At 50.4% G+C, this 14,036-nt stretch overlaps 7 protein-coding genes and 1 non-coding gene across 8 annotated transcripts; 3 read left to right on the top strand and 5 right to left on the bottom strand.

The window, feature by feature from the left end:
* Positions 1-32: 32 nt before the first annotated feature.
* LOZ57_004368 (uncharacterized protein) lies at positions 33-755 on the top strand (the record flags this gene model as incomplete). The annotated part of the gene is made up of 1 exon (XM_049253411.1): positions 33-755. The coding sequence occupies one exon, from the start codon at positions 33-35 to the stop codon at positions 753-755; it is 723 nt and encodes a 240-aa protein (XP_049107493.1).
* Positions 756-884: 129 nt separating this feature from the next.
* Positions 885-2,454, bottom strand: NUF2 (kinetochore-associated Ndc80 complex subunit nuf2; the record flags this gene model as incomplete). The annotated part of the gene is made up of 4 exons (XM_049253410.1): positions 885-998; positions 1,048-1,962; positions 2,027-2,287; positions 2,347-2,454. The coding sequence occupies 4 exons, from the start codon at positions 2,452-2,454 to the stop codon at positions 885-887; spliced, it is 1,398 nt and encodes a 465-aa protein (XP_049107492.1).
* Positions 2,455-2,883: 429 nt separating this feature from the next.
* Positions 2,884-3,998, top strand: GCN3 (translation initiation factor eIF-2B subunit alpha; the record flags this gene model as incomplete). Its single annotated transcript, XM_049253409.1, has 2 exons — positions 2,884-2,930; positions 2,993-3,998. The coding sequence occupies 2 exons, from the start codon at positions 2,884-2,886 to the stop codon at positions 3,996-3,998; spliced, it is 1,053 nt and encodes a 350-aa protein (XP_049107491.1).
* A 329-nt stretch (positions 3,999-4,327) lies between these two features.
* Positions 4,328-5,380, bottom strand: LOZ57_004365 (uncharacterized protein; the record flags this gene model as incomplete). The annotated part of the gene is made up of 1 exon (XM_049253408.1): positions 4,328-5,380. One exon carries the CDS (start codon positions 5,378-5,380, stop codon positions 4,328-4,330), a length of 1,053 nt encoding a protein of 350 aa, XP_049107490.1.
* Positions 5,381-5,811: 431 nt separating this feature from the next.
* On the bottom strand, positions 5,812-7,636 carry LOZ57_004364 (uncharacterized protein; the record flags this gene model as incomplete). The annotated part of the gene is made up of 2 exons (XM_049253407.1): positions 5,812-6,707; positions 6,784-7,636. The coding sequence occupies 2 exons, from the start codon at positions 7,634-7,636 to the stop codon at positions 5,812-5,814; spliced, it is 1,749 nt and encodes a 582-aa protein (XP_049107489.1).
* Positions 7,637-8,735: 1,099 nt separating this feature from the next.
* Ptp2 (phosphotyrosine-specific ptp2-like protein) lies at positions 8,736-11,106 on the bottom strand (the record flags this gene model as incomplete). The annotated part of the gene is made up of 2 exons (XM_049253406.1): positions 8,736-9,467; positions 9,523-11,106. 2 exons carry the CDS (start codon positions 11,104-11,106, stop codon positions 8,736-8,738), a joined length of 2,316 nt encoding a protein of 771 aa, XP_049107488.1.
* A 1,589-nt stretch (positions 11,107-12,695) lies between these two features.
* Positions 12,696-12,813, top strand: LOZ57_004362. Its single transcript has one exon. It is a non-coding gene; the product is annotated as a tRNA-Ile (tRNA).
* Positions 12,814-13,432: 619 nt separating this feature from the next.
* Positions 13,433-13,763, bottom strand: COX16 (Cytochrome oxidase assembly; the record flags this gene model as incomplete). The annotated part of the gene is made up of 2 exons (XM_049253405.1): positions 13,433-13,516; positions 13,575-13,763. 2 exons carry the CDS (start codon positions 13,761-13,763, stop codon positions 13,433-13,435), a joined length of 273 nt encoding a protein of 90 aa, XP_049107487.1.
* Positions 13,764-14,036: the final 273 nt, after the last annotated feature.

The raw sequence follows: 14,036 nt of genomic DNA, 5'->3' as shown, positions 1-14,036 counted from the left end.
TGTCTTGCAACAAGCTCCAACTGCTGTCTTTCATGAATTCTTTACCTTGCCCAACTATCAAGTTATTTGATTTCATTAGTGACTTTCTAGAGAACATCTTGCAAGAGAGCTCTTCAGGCGTTAAACTGGTTGTTTGCTGGAGCAAAGAAAAGTTCCTTCAGCAACTCTGCCTCTCAATTCAGCAGCAGTCTCACGCGCATCTGCCTGAGTTGGAAGCTGGGGGGGATGGAGCTGAGAATTCCGCCTCACCTTTCTGTCGCACTCTTCTTTCAAACACAATTGACATAATTGACAAATCCCAGAAGATTACATTGTCATTTTGTCCAACTCTGGAGAGTTTTCGAGCGTTTTTAGGAACATATACTACATGCCCAAGATCAACAACGGAATCTGACCAAAGTGAACTCCGTAACAGGCCCCCAGTGCTCGCCATCGTTGGCCTTGCCGCTCTACATCTCAATACCTGTGAATTCTCAGCCCAGGGGATATCAAGAAGCCTTGCCCTGGTTGTCGAGACCGCTGCGAGGGAGAGGCTAAGGCTAGTCTTGTGCGAGTGTCAGGATATGACAGAAAATGGGGACATTGTGTCTTCGGGCAGTATCTGGAATACCAGAGTCCCAGTATTGAATATCGCAGATAAAATGAAGCGACACGAAGTAGCGGCAGGTCAAACTGTGGAAATAAAGATGGTGGTACGGAAATGGTTCCGCTTTGACACAACAGAAGCAGAAGAATTGGTCATGCTAAATGTATAATCGAAAAAGAAAGAAAGGCGCCTTTTGCTTCAAAGTCGTTTTGTACGCACGCCAAAGACTCCAATCCCACAGGCTATAATTATCTTGAAAAACCAAAGCAACCACTTGAACGCCGTCCAGTTCAATAGTTCATAAGCATTTCTCCATTTCCGTAATATAAAGCTTTATATGCGACTCCATCTTCAAATACTCATCATGAGCCCGATGGATTTCATTTTCAATGTTCTCCTTCAGGTCGACCATCTGTAGAATCTTAGTTAGAAACCAGGTATCAAATCAGGTATGATCATACCTTTTTTTCTGTTTGTTCAATCCTAATCTTTCGGCGCTCCATATCTCGCTGCTTTTCGCCTCTCTCTTCTCGAAGTTGTTTCTGTATGCTGTGTAATTCTTCCATTCTTGCTTGGGCTTGTTCTGCCTTTTCTCGTGCACTTTTTCGAAGTGCCTCGGTTCGCTCATGCCAGCGTGCCAGTTGTCGTTGGAGAAGTTTTTCTGTCTGCGCAACCTCCCTGACAGTGTTCCCTCTCTCAGCTAAAGCATCTCTATTTCGAATGGCTCTTGCATCTTCCTCCTCCTCCTTTTGTAACTCCGCAGAAACGTCCTCCAGAACTTTGATACAACTTTGTACATCGTTACTTATTACACCAAAAGTATCCATCGACATCTGCAACGCCCGCATCCGTCTTTCCATATTATCGATTTGGATTTTATCTCGATTCAGGTTTTCCGATAGCTCCGTAAGGGCAGCTTGGAGAATTGCTGGACTTTGTGAAACGTAAGGGCGTAGCTTCTCGCTTTCTTGGCGGGTCTTTAATAATTTCTCGGTTTTTTCTTCCAAAACTGATTGCGTCCTTGCCTTGTCTCCTTTCACCTTCTCGAATGTTTCTGCCACACGCTCCTGGTTGCGCCTCAATTCTAGCAACCTTGCTTTCAATTCATCATTTCTCTTGATCTTTTCCCTCACAGTCCCTTCCATTTCCTTTTGTTGGCTTTTCATTTGTTGCAAACGCCGTTCCATTTCCTGATTTTCGACCTGTAGTGATTCAATGTAAGATTTCGTGTTCTCGGATTTGTTAAAATGTTCGTCGATAACGGCAGTTTGGGATTCCCGAAATCGGACGAAGTTAATCAAGTAAGAGAATATTTTGGCCACACGGTCATAAGTAGGTTTTGTGAGATCCGTGAAGGTGAAGTCGTGGACACCACACTGGTTTCAGTAACAGTGTGAGCAGAAAAATGACAAGAAATGATGTAGCCTCAGATATCCATACCTGCATCATCAACTTGCGCAAAGACACGAAGAACGCCATCAAGTTGCGGGAGTCAGGCGGAATAATACCAACATAATCAGCGCAGATGTCTTCTGCTGCCGCTTGCATTGCTGGTTCAACAGTTTCCCGTGTTATATTCATGAAGAGCTCCGCAAACCACTCGAACACTATCTGTATCTGCTGTGGATTGGGTTTCAATAGATCCGCTACTGCAAATGGAATTCCAATATCATTGATACATCCAGCGATGACTTTGTCGGGCTAAGCAAAGGGCGGAGTTGTTAGGCCAGTGCTCCGAGGACTGGTGGGCTACCACTTACCAGGCGCAGGAAGGCATCTGTGTCGTCTTCTTTAGGTTTCCGGCCGCGGTTATGTTGCTGTTGACTACCATGATGGAACTGCTGACTTGCTCGAGAATTGTAAGCCATTTCGCTCTGAAATCACCGTTTGATGTCCCAAGCACACTCTTGAGGCCCCTCTGTTTGGTTTGTTTACATTGAGGCCGAAGGGAAAACGCGCTAAAATAGAGTTTGAATTATATAATCCAGAATAACCGCCGCAAGCAAACACTGCAAACACTAATTACTATGACTCTCAATTACTTCTGGGTACTCCGTACTGTAAATCATTTCATCGCTCAACACCTTTCAGTATTAAATTGAGGCTTGCCTACCTTTTCCTATTCAAAACAATAGGCTATAGATTTACCTCTATACGGCTAATCTTCGGTTGGTGATTAGAGTTCTATTTTACAGCAAAGAAACTCACCTAAGCACCCGAGCCACCCCGCCAAAGGCCCTACGATACCTCAGGAACCAGCATTTTGTGAACTATAGCAATATTCCATGTGTTCCATGATGGGGAACGAGGCGGATCGATCTGGACATACGTCAAAACCTTTTGAGTGAGTAGCATTGTGCCATTCGTCTTAAATCTGCTGGTGGGCTAACTCAGATCACTTTTCAGCATCGTCTCAACATACCATGAGCTTCTAAACTCGGATCCAGACCTGACAATGCCCATTGCCGCAATAGAAGCTCTAGTTCTACTACTAACGCACTCCCCCTCATCAACGATTTCCGAAACCCTTGACCTCTTGAAAACACACACAGAACTCCTAAAACAAGCCATTCCAAATCCCATAGGCCTTTCAGCCGGCACAGATCTTTTCCAAAGATATATAATTAGCACCCTCCAAAGACCGGGAAAACTTGGACCTGCAGGCGATTTTAATGCTATAAGAGCCCATTTGCTGTCGAATGGCCGACTCTTTATCAAACGAGCGAAAGAGAGCAGGGATAAAATAGCTACGTTTGGAAGCGGCTTTGTGCGGGACGGAACCACCATACTAACAAATGGTGGCTCACGAGTAGTTGGTGCCCTTCTGAAAAAAGTTGCCTCGGAGGGACACGAGTTCAGCTCCTCTCCCGTGCGGTTTCGTGTCATATATGTGGTTCATAATAATGGAGATGACAGCGATAATTCCCAATCCGACCGTGCCACGGAAGGCATGGACACTGTTTTGGCACTTAGGTCAAAAGGTGTACCTGTAGCAACAATTCCAGAGTCTGCCGTGGCTTACTCGATGGGAATGGTTGATATGGTTATCGTTGGCGCTGAAGGCGTGGTTGAGAATGGAGGTATAATATCTCGAATAGGAACATATCAGATGGGCCTCCTTGCAAAATCGGTGGGGAAACCGTTTTACGTTGTGGCAGAGAGCCACAAGTTTGTGAGATTATACCCACTAGGCCAATACGATCTGCCGATCACCCAGCACGTTATTGATTTCATATCGAATGACAGTTCAGCCACAGTTGGGCCGAAGGAGTCGAAAGAAGGCTCGAAAAGCTTACGCAAGCGTGATGCGGTTGACTTTACTCCTCCACATCTAATTACCGCCTTGATCACGGAGGGAGGCGTTCTTACACCAAGTGCCGTCAGTGAAGAACTTATTCAAATTTGGTTTTGATGAGGAATATCCGCAATTCTACTACTTTCGAGATATTGTGACCCATCTTTCGCTTAGAAATTTCGGCGAAATGATTGTACGTATATCTTGCAGGAACCGCCAGTGGCCATACTGCAAAACGCTATGCTCGAGATCACTGCGTAAGGGATATGACAGCTACGGTCAACCCTACCAACCTCCAAATATCACAAGGCGAAACTGGGGTATAGGTTATACTAGGACGTTAACGCCACTTTTATTTTAGGATCCTAATGGCATTTATGACCAAAAATAGCACTCGTAATTTTCTAAATATGAATTAGATAATAAACCAAGACACTGAGTCTAGATCATTGGAACTCTCCAAAATCGTCATCCTCATGAGGAACTGTTACTGTCGAGCCAGCCTTCTCCTCGGCAAACCCGCTGGGGCCAACACCCTGTGTTGATGGGGGTCTTCGTCGCCGGTCCACTCGGCTATCTTTTGAGCTAGGAGGTGGGGGGAGAAAGGGGATCGTATTGTCACCGGAGGTACCACCCAAGGAGCTTACCCCTGGAGGCGGAGGGATTGAGAATAGTGCCTTCTGATCCTCCTGCTCCGTAGCCGAAGCCGACGGAGATCCTGTATCGATGTTTGCTCGATTGCCGATATTCACGGTAATAGTCTGTCCCGGCTTCAGACTATAGTCCTTCGGCTTGTTATCAGGCTTCTCGGAAGGTTCTTGCGGGACAGCTTGTTGACTCGCCCTGGGAGAACTCTTGCCCATCCTACCTCTCATGGGTGTCATCCCAAGCCTCCTGCCCGCTCCTGACGGAGGCAGCAGGGCAGGTCTTTGCGAACGAGCAGTAGCATTCTTATTATCGTCACCAGCTGCCGGGAAGCCCAGGACTTTTCTCGCCTCCTGCAGCGCAACACCAAAGTCGAACGCCTCACTTCGATCCTCGAATCCAATCCCTAGAACAGCCTTTCGCCCATCGCCAACCACTCGGAGAGCGAAAAAGCGCGATGAGTCGATCGTGTGCTCCACAACGCTGGCGTCGGTATACGGCGCGGCGGCGAACAAATCACCCGTATTCGAATCTTCCAGCAGGATATCCGTTTTCACCTTCTCCTGCGAGTCCTCACTCGGGCTTGCAGAAAGGGGGCTTCCGGGTCTTACCCGGGACCTAGGAGCAGGAATCGGGTAAGCAGTCTCCAGAATGCGAAGCCGTGCGGCAAATATCTCTTTTGTTTTGCCTTCGTTCTGGGGGTCGGGCACAGTCCAGTCAGCGGCCGTGTAGCCTTTCATGGACATTAAAGGCGGGATCGCGTAGACGTGAACGGGATGGCACACGTAGAGGACACGCTGGATGGCATCGGCGGGGAGAGGTTGGCCTGTTGCGGGGTCATTAAGCCCCGACATTTTTTACGTGGAGAAGGTTTTAGGGGGAAATGGTTGATATATACTGGATTCGATCCTCATAGGAGGTGACGATTCCTATAAAAGGGTGGGGAGAATGGCACTTGGACAGAGACATGTTGCGGGTGGAAGTGTGAGTTGGAAGATGGTTCAATGTTGGGGGTGTCAACGACGACTAGGGCTCTATGCCAAGCTTATCGTAGCCCCTTAACGAGAGTGAAAAATTCCATGCTACACCCCATAGGAAAAAAAGAAAAAAAAAACGAAATAACATGTGTCTACTCCGTACATACATATCTGTAATGATAACGAATAGTCTACGGGTAATTAATACGAATAATGGAGGATTACCCATCACAAAATGACTGCAGAGCACTTGACTGTCCATCACAGCCCCGTCACCCTTGGATAGAACTTCGCATCCTCCGCTCAAATCAGCTCAATATCCAAGTATCAACGCTAGAGTTTCCCGATTTTGTATTCTCTTCCATATCCAAGAATTTCTTGACCCTGAACCCCGTCCCTCTCGGCCCCAAACTCCACCTCATCAGCCCCTTATCTGTTAATGCGATCAGCTCATCCTCACTAGAAAAATTTAAACTGTGGCAGACAGCCTGAGGCTTGAGGGTGATTGGTCTCAGTTCAAGTTTACCATCTACCTTCATTGTGTCTGGGTAGTAGCTCGAAGAACTTTCCTCATCAGCCTCCATGATGACTCCCGGTTCTAAGGCCCAGACGTAGACGGTATTCCAATCGGCAATGGCCAAGCGCTTTCCCTTGGGAGACGAGGCTATGAGCCCAGAAAGAGCATTGCTCCGCGCCTGATAGCCCCAAAGGCGAGCCACTACTTTCCATATATCCAAGCGGCGGCCGCGCTCGAGGTTGGGTATATGCTCACAGTTAGAAGAGCGGCAGCGAGCCTCAGACCGTAGCAGGCAGGCGATGGTCCAGTTCTGGATTGGGTGGGTCGTAACACCAAGAGCAAGATATTTCCAGTGACAGACTGGACGGTTTGGTTGAGAATAGTCTGTTTCGTGGGTACAGTAGAAAGGAATGCTGATGGAGAAGGAAAGACGATGGGAGCCGAAGTTGACCCGGCACGAATTGAACATTACAGTATGCCGGGAGGAGCTTTGCGTATTGGGCTCTGGTAAATTCATATATCTGTTGTAAATTGGGGAGGCAGGGTGGTACATATTAACCTGTTTCGCGAAGTCGTTCAGGTTAAGCTTGACGATAGGCTGGACAGGAGGCCGTGTCGCGACGGCCGCAGGGATATCGGGGTTCTGCCCGTCTTCATCCACAATAGTCACAGAATCATACAATACATCTAAATTTAGCTTTAGCATTTGACCAAACTTGAGCACACACGATCACTTGTGACGAGGGAGAAGGGTGATACATACAAGCGTTTAGCTCCGCGCTACTTGGAAGATTGTTATGCGAGTCTGGCGTATGCAGCGTCACCTTTCTCTTTTCCGGGACAGTTTCTGTCTTCCACACTATCACGACTTTCGAACGGCCGCTCGCATCAAGAGTCACCGGAACCCACGCACCAATATCGTGGAAAGCGCCTAGCGTTATTTGAGGCGTTCCTTCACCCATATGTTCCCAAGAATAAAACATAAGACGGGCGCTGGAATTGGCAAAATAGTGTATTGCAGTCTGCATAAATGGATAAGCATGAGGCTGCTCAGCCTCTTCGGCAGGTTCAAATTTTTGTAGCACGGCAAGCGAGCCGTCGGTGCAAAATATCACCTTGACCACTTCGACACGCCCTGGGGGATTACAGGGAGGCTCCAGGATCTTCCGAAGGTGTACCGTTTGACGCTCAATGCGGTAGAGGAAGATACGGCCGACGCCTTTCTCAACAAGCGCAGCATACGAGCCGGTTGGATCCACGGCAGACGCGGGAGTATCAATTAGGCCTGTGCGGAAAATATAGCTGGTCAAATTAGAGTGGAAATTGGCGCCATATAGATGCTCAGCTGTTCTTGATTTTAAAAGGCGAAACAGTTCGCTGTTTGGCAGGCTCGTGTCAATGGAGGACTTGAGGCCTGGGGTGCGTAGTAGGTGGTGTAGTATGACTGGGCGCGAAGAAGACGCGATGTCGTATATCCAACGGCAGGTTACGGATAGCTGGAGGAAGCTTGGAGTACTGCATGACATCAAGATAAGCTGTAGAAGCTCTGGGGGGAGACTAACGAGGCCCGGCCCGTTTGGGCAGGGCTCGTTGATGTCCACAGTAGTCAAATTCATAATGAACCAGAGGGATAAAATGTATTCCGTTCGTCGAGCGAGAAGTCGACCTCACAGACAAGTCCAATTCACAGACAAGTCCAATTCACCATATAGCGTGGAAAGGGGGTCCTCAGCAGAGGAAATATCAAGGAGTAACGATGCGACGAGACACGAGGGTGCAGGCGCAGTCAAGCAGTCAACTCTCACGTCGGCCACTTTTTGCGACTTCCAGGAACCATCGGGATATTTATGCTTCGTCGCAGCTGCCAGCAGGCTGGCAGGCAGACACGCTGCCTAGTACAGTTTTTGCTGGCTAGAGAATGACGTGCAGCATGCCCAAGCCCAACCTCGAGGCGGCTGAGTAACTAGGCAGCAGCTGACTAACGGGCTGGGGCTGAATTATGCGCTCATTTGACGTTTATGTGTCAAGCAGGCGTCGTTTCTGCTGTTTTTCGCGGGCTGGGTTCGAAATATCTAGAATACATGGTTATCGTCTATGGTATCAGTTCTGCTGAACAGGTTGTACTGCTGATGAGAGTTGTTGGATCTCAGCCAGCTTAGCCTCATGCAGCTCTCTCAGAAATAGTATTTGATAATATGACTTAGTCGAAAGGACCTGGGCTCATCATAGTATCTGGTTAATCCTGTTTCATTTTTCTAGCGTCTGGCGTGCTGTTTATTAGTTTCATCTCAAGCCGCCCAAAAACCACAAGGAAACAAAAAAGGAAAACATTCTGCGCAACAACGCTACTACAGAAGGAATAAAGATAAAAAAGGGGTGTGATCTAACATATGTACACACACACACGATCCAAGTCCCTCGCAACAATCAAGTTGCTAATCATTAAGAAGGAAAAATACGCTGGTCCTGTGCGCCTGTAAAAGCCACCTAGTGAACTGGTTAGTCAACATGTAGCTAGTGCTGTGAAAGGCCCGTTTTGTTTCCATGTCGTAGTTTCAAATCACTATCAATTTTTGGCAGTACATTAGCCCTAACGGCGATCCATAAAACTGATATGATTCCGACACATTCTTTCGTCTCCAGTCTAATGTTACCCGTCTGGAGACCCGGCTGGACACCTTCTGCCGCGGCGGGCAGAGCTGCCCACAATGGAGGTTATTTATTTTTGTATTCCGGCTGAGACGCCAGCCATTCTAGAATAGTTTCATAGCACAGCACAAACTGCCGCAGGCTTTGCACCATGGACGGTCGCTGGCGACGGAAATCCTCCACCGTGCTCGCAACGAGATCCGTGTCGTTGCCGTAGACCCACTCGTCTTCGTTTTCCCCCTGTCGCTTTTGGCGCCGGAGCATGTCCATGACGCTGTCTACGGTGCAAAAGGTGCCGGTGCGCCCGCACCCTGCACTACAATGTACGATGATTTTCCGCGGGGATGGAGGCTCCGGATCGTTTAATACAGAGACGGCAGGTCGCCCGCTGTTAATATGCGACAGTCTGTTGGTCTCTTCAATCACCCGTAAGAGGTGTGATGGCTGAGCGGGGGCGCCGAAATCGGGCCAATTTGAATACTGCAGCTGAGTAATTTCGCGCATGGGCTCGAATGGCAGAGAGCTGTGGATCAATGTGATATGCCGAACTGTCATATAGGGCTCTTCTGCTCCTGCTGGAGCGGTAGATTCCCGTCGACTGTGTGTTCGTTTGTTTGGAGAGCCGGGCGAACGCCCGATATTCAGTGGGACTTTTGATTCATTAATAAGCTCAACACGCAGTGGCCCATAGTTTGAAGAGCGCCAGTATGGGTCGCATTTGAGCTGGGGGCCCTCCGACTCGGCAGTGAGCATAACAATGACTCGTGCATCTTGCTCCCAAACGACATGCCAAAAGTCCTATAAAGTTGGATTAGCATTTTCCCGTGCAAATTCAAGGCTTGGTGGCCCTCACTTTAAAGGTCGATGGAAGAGGAGCCTGCGTCGCAATGTATAGTTTGTTCGACCGGCTGGCCTTGACATTGCTTGCGTTTACGTAATCACAGTTGCATTGCACGGCGTTCCCCAACTTGACGCGTGAGTGTTCGTAAGGGTAAATGTTGCTATATCGATTTTTGCTGCCCATTTCAATGCCCGCAATGCGATATGAAGACCGCGGGGTTTTCATCGATGGCCTGCTATATGTCCCAGAATCCGATAGGGCTTCTTCCATTCGAGCCTTCTCCGACCGTTCTATCTGGAGGAACCTAGAGGATACTAGCTTCCCGGAATCTCGAGTCTCGGATGCTTGGACAAGCCAGGAGGGGAATGATTTCCTCACATGTTCTGACAAGTGCTTGGGTAGTTTGAGCGGGATTTGGCCAACACCATCGTTCAGGTCTGTACACAGGCGGATACTATTATACATGGGGTTAATCGAGGGGTTGGGCTGGGGCAGCAGACAGCCTCCGGATATTCCGGGCAGTGACAAGCTGATAGAGAGGGGTTGCCTAGTTACGATGGCAGGCGTATCCTGTTTCCGATCCACCAGAGTAGGGTTTTGTTCTGAGAATTGCGAGAAGCCGCCCCGTAGAATCAGAGGTTCGCCCATCCAACCTTCGTTCGTAAATTTTTTCAAAACATTGATTAGTGAGGTCGCGTCTTTTAAGAGCGAAGTGGACGCGTCGTATGCCACGATCCGTGTGCTATTTCGCCAATTAGAAAACCTTGTTCTCTCAGCATCGCCAGCGAGAGTATCCTGGAGTTTTTGCAGATTAAATGATGGCCTTTTAAGTAAGGTAGTCGGAATGCATAAGTTTAACGCCCCTTTGATCCAGCCTCGACAATACTGGGGGTAGGGGCGGATATCCAAAAAGAGAGTGGTGTCTGAATGAGAAGTGACTAAGTCCTTACAGCAGTCACCAGAAATTATTTTGATACCGCCAGAATCAATCGACGGCGGTGAGGTTTCGGATCGTCTAAGGCCTGGAGTCCCGGTGATGGAGGATAAAGAAGGTGCCGACGACGACGAGGTATGATGGCTTTGGCTACTGGAGCGGGAGAGGTGCATTGTGGATATAGTCTGGCTACTGGCATCAGACGGTGCCCATGCCCAGGGCGTCAACGTTCCTAGCTGTTTATCATTTAGGCAGGAATCCTGTTGCTGGGCGACAGTGGGTGTATTGTGCCATGGGGTGGACGCGACAGCGGGAGGGCCATCGCTTGTGCGCGAGATGTCTCGTGCCGGCGTGGACGGCAGGTGCCTTTGTGTTTTTGCGAAGGAGCAATGCGGCGACGGGCCGCCGTCTGTAGGAAGCTGAGGCGTGAAATGAAGGTGCAGGGAGGTGCGATCTCCAATAATATTAAAGTAGCTTGGACTAGGAGTTTGTCCGGGCTGGCTGTCCGGGTTTGCTCTGCCGGGGAAAGGAGTTGTGATCCGGTCGTTCGATAACGGAGGTGTTGCAATCTCGGAGGGTTTGGCCGTAGTATTAATCGAGGGAAAAGCTCCTGGGCTCCAGGACTCTGACGGCGAAGGGTTTGAAAGAGTGGTGGTCGACATTTCGGTTGAGATGAATCCCTCGCAGGATAAAGGCACTGAAGAGGCGGTTGCAAAAGCTGATGGTTAAATATCAAAGAAAAATGCCAACGTCAACACACTCGCCATTATTATTACTCATGACAACACGGCGCGCTGTGACGTCTGAACTCCCAGAACAAAGGGGGGCCTAGAATTCAAATGGAACAGATCAAGCGAGCACAGGGAGCCTGCTCAGAGGCCACAACGCAGCCAATCACCCGTGATTTGCGGCGAGAGCCGTTCCTCGTCACGCCAATCGAGCTAATCCGATATGTATCTATAGAGGCCCCTCGCCCCCCCTTTTTTTTTTTTTTGCTTTGCGTCTTGGAAGGTGTTCCGGCGGACGACGGACTGGGAAAAGTTCGAGCGAGGGCCGGAGGCGACTGGACGACGGGAGCAAGGCGGGCGGGTCAATATGCAGACAGCAAGCAGCTATGCAGCGAGCGAAGACCGAAGATATAAGAGCGCGGCGAAAAAGGTGGCGGCGCGATGACGAAAAGGCCGGGGGGCACAGCAGACGGGCAGACGAGCGAGCGAGCGAAGCGCGGCGGGCGAAGGAGTGACGGCGGCAAAGGCTGGTGGCGGGCGTGGCAGTTACAGCGCCGGGGGCAGAGCCCATGACGTTATGGGCGGTTAGTCAGCCGGGGGGGCGCCCGGTCTGGCCACCGTCGCCACCGCCCGCATGCCGCCCGGCTCGTGACGCCTGGAAGTTGGCACGCGTGCCAGGCCTGGCGGGCGCCGCGGCGCGCCAACTGGGAAGTGCCCGGCCAGCGGCCTGGCGGGCCCGCTGGCGCCTCCGCTGCCTGGCAGGGCAGTAGCAGCAGCAGCAGCAGCAGCAGTCAGCAGTAGCCCGCCTGCCTCCCGTCTGCGTGCTCTGTTTCCTGTATCTGCTGGCGCCCGCCCCCTAGCTGTCTGCGCCCTGCTGCTGATTGGCCCGGCATCGCGCAAGGTTCGCCCGCTTCCGGAGAAACGAGATATGGGAGAGACAAACAAAAAAAAAAAAAATCACCAACTGGATCGCATGCCAGTCGACGCGGGCTTGGCTGGAGCGGCGCAGGCCCTGGTGGTGCTGCACGACGCCGGCCGCCGGCCGCGAACGGGGCTGCGCGGCGCCTCAAGGCTGACCCTCCCCCCCTTTTCTTGGTCTGCGCGCGCCTTGACGACGCTGCCTCTCACCGCACCCGCCGTTCAGCCTGCCCGTTAAGCCCCCCCCCTCCCCCGTTGTTGGCTCAGGCGGGTGAGCTAACTCTAGCTGCTCGATATGGCCCCTCCCTGCCCCCTCCCGTCTATACAGCCGTGACAGCGGCCAGCCCGTACCACCACCATCACCACTACCCATCCCCCCTACCCATGCCCCGTAGTACACACATCGCTGGCCGTCACGCCCATCCTACGTTGGCCCGCAGCTGGAGTGTTCTAGTCGGGTCCAGCCCGCTTGGGGCGCGTGTCGCGCTGCTGCCTCGTTGCCTTAAAGAAAACAGCCCCGTGATCTCCGGAATATTGTAGTTCCATGCCGCCCTCCCCCCACAGTTCGGTCATAAAGCGCAAGGCGGACAATTTCGGTCGTTCTTAGACCAGTGGCGCAGTGGTTAGCGTTGTCCACTTATGTGTCTCTTGCCGATAAGTTTACTTTCGTGGCACGATACTCATGCCATGGACGGGTCCCGGGTTCGAATCCCGGTTGGTCTACGTGGTCTTTTTTTTTTTTGCTTCACCAACCAGGCCTGCCATTCCCCGCGTATGGGTGTCAACGCACGCGGGGTCCTGGAGCGCTGTCTTGAAACATTCGCCGTGGTCAGTCACAGAATATCCCATTAATGAAACAAAACGAAACTATATAGCTTACAGGATGCAAATAACCCGTGCGCAACCCAGATGAGGAAATGAAGACGCCCAATGCATCAGGTCCTCACTGCTGACTTTGACTGTTTAAAGTGCCAGCATCCCACAATCTCAAATGCCTGGGAGCCAGGCATGTAACTATGCCACAAAAAGGCACGCCCTTGGTCCATACGCGTCAACCTCCGCTTGTGTATCTTAATCATTTCGCTCGGGGTGTCCGCCAAATGCCGTCTCCTTCCAAACTTGGACCAGCTCTGGGTCCGTAACCGACAGGCACCTCATTTCAAATATCTGCTTAGGCGTCGAAATCGACGAAGCTTTGATAGTGCTGGCAATGGGCCGTTGGTCCATGCTGGCAATCAAGGTCTCCAGTAACCAGGGAACTAGGAATGCTACTTGTAGTGCTATGCAATATGCATTTGGAGATTTTTCTTTTTTTTCTCTTTTTTCATGTCCTTGTTTAAAGCTAGCCGATTCTTCCATCTGGTTCTCCTTTCCATCGTTTCACTCGCTTCTGCTCCCAGTCATCCAAGTCCTTGGCCATTAGCCTCTGCAATCACCTATCAGCAAATCTGGTTTCCAGTTAATGCCCGGCATATGCCACCTACATAGTATTCTTCTTTTTCGTCTCCCAGGATCCTTCTCCGAGGGTTCAATCTGAGGTTCTCCGGATTATCATCTGTACTTTTGATTCCCAAAGACAATGCCTCCTGTTGGCTGACTTGCTGCACTCTTCTGTCGTGTCGTTCATACCGGATAGCCGTAGCCGGTGTTAGAACAAAGGAACCCGCAACCATTAGGCTTAGGAAAGGGAGGCCAAATAATAAAAACGGGTGTTTCGACAACCGCGCTCGGTATAGCTGGCCGATTCTGTCACCAAGAGTGGAGCCCGTAGACCCCGAAGGCCGGAACCGCTTTGATTGGAAAATAGGCATTGAGGCTTGCTGCTGTGGACAATGCTCCAAATTAAACAGGTCGTCAGCTTAGAGAAAAATGAAGCTATAATTCGGCTTTTGACGGCAGACTGGGCTGCGGCTTATAGTTACTCCGAATCGTGATTGTTTCAACTC

This window comes from Ophidiomyces ophidiicola (assembly GCF_022830035.1).
Source record: "Ophidiomyces ophidiicola strain CBS 122913 chromosome Unknown scaffold_18, whole genome shotgun sequence".
Taxonomy (NCBI): domain Eukaryota; kingdom Fungi; phylum Ascomycota; class Eurotiomycetes; order Onygenales; family Onygenaceae; genus Ophidiomyces; species Ophidiomyces ophidiicola.
The sequence above is the reverse complement of the archived record's forward strand: the minus strand, read 5'-3'. Positions and strand labels throughout refer to the sequence as shown.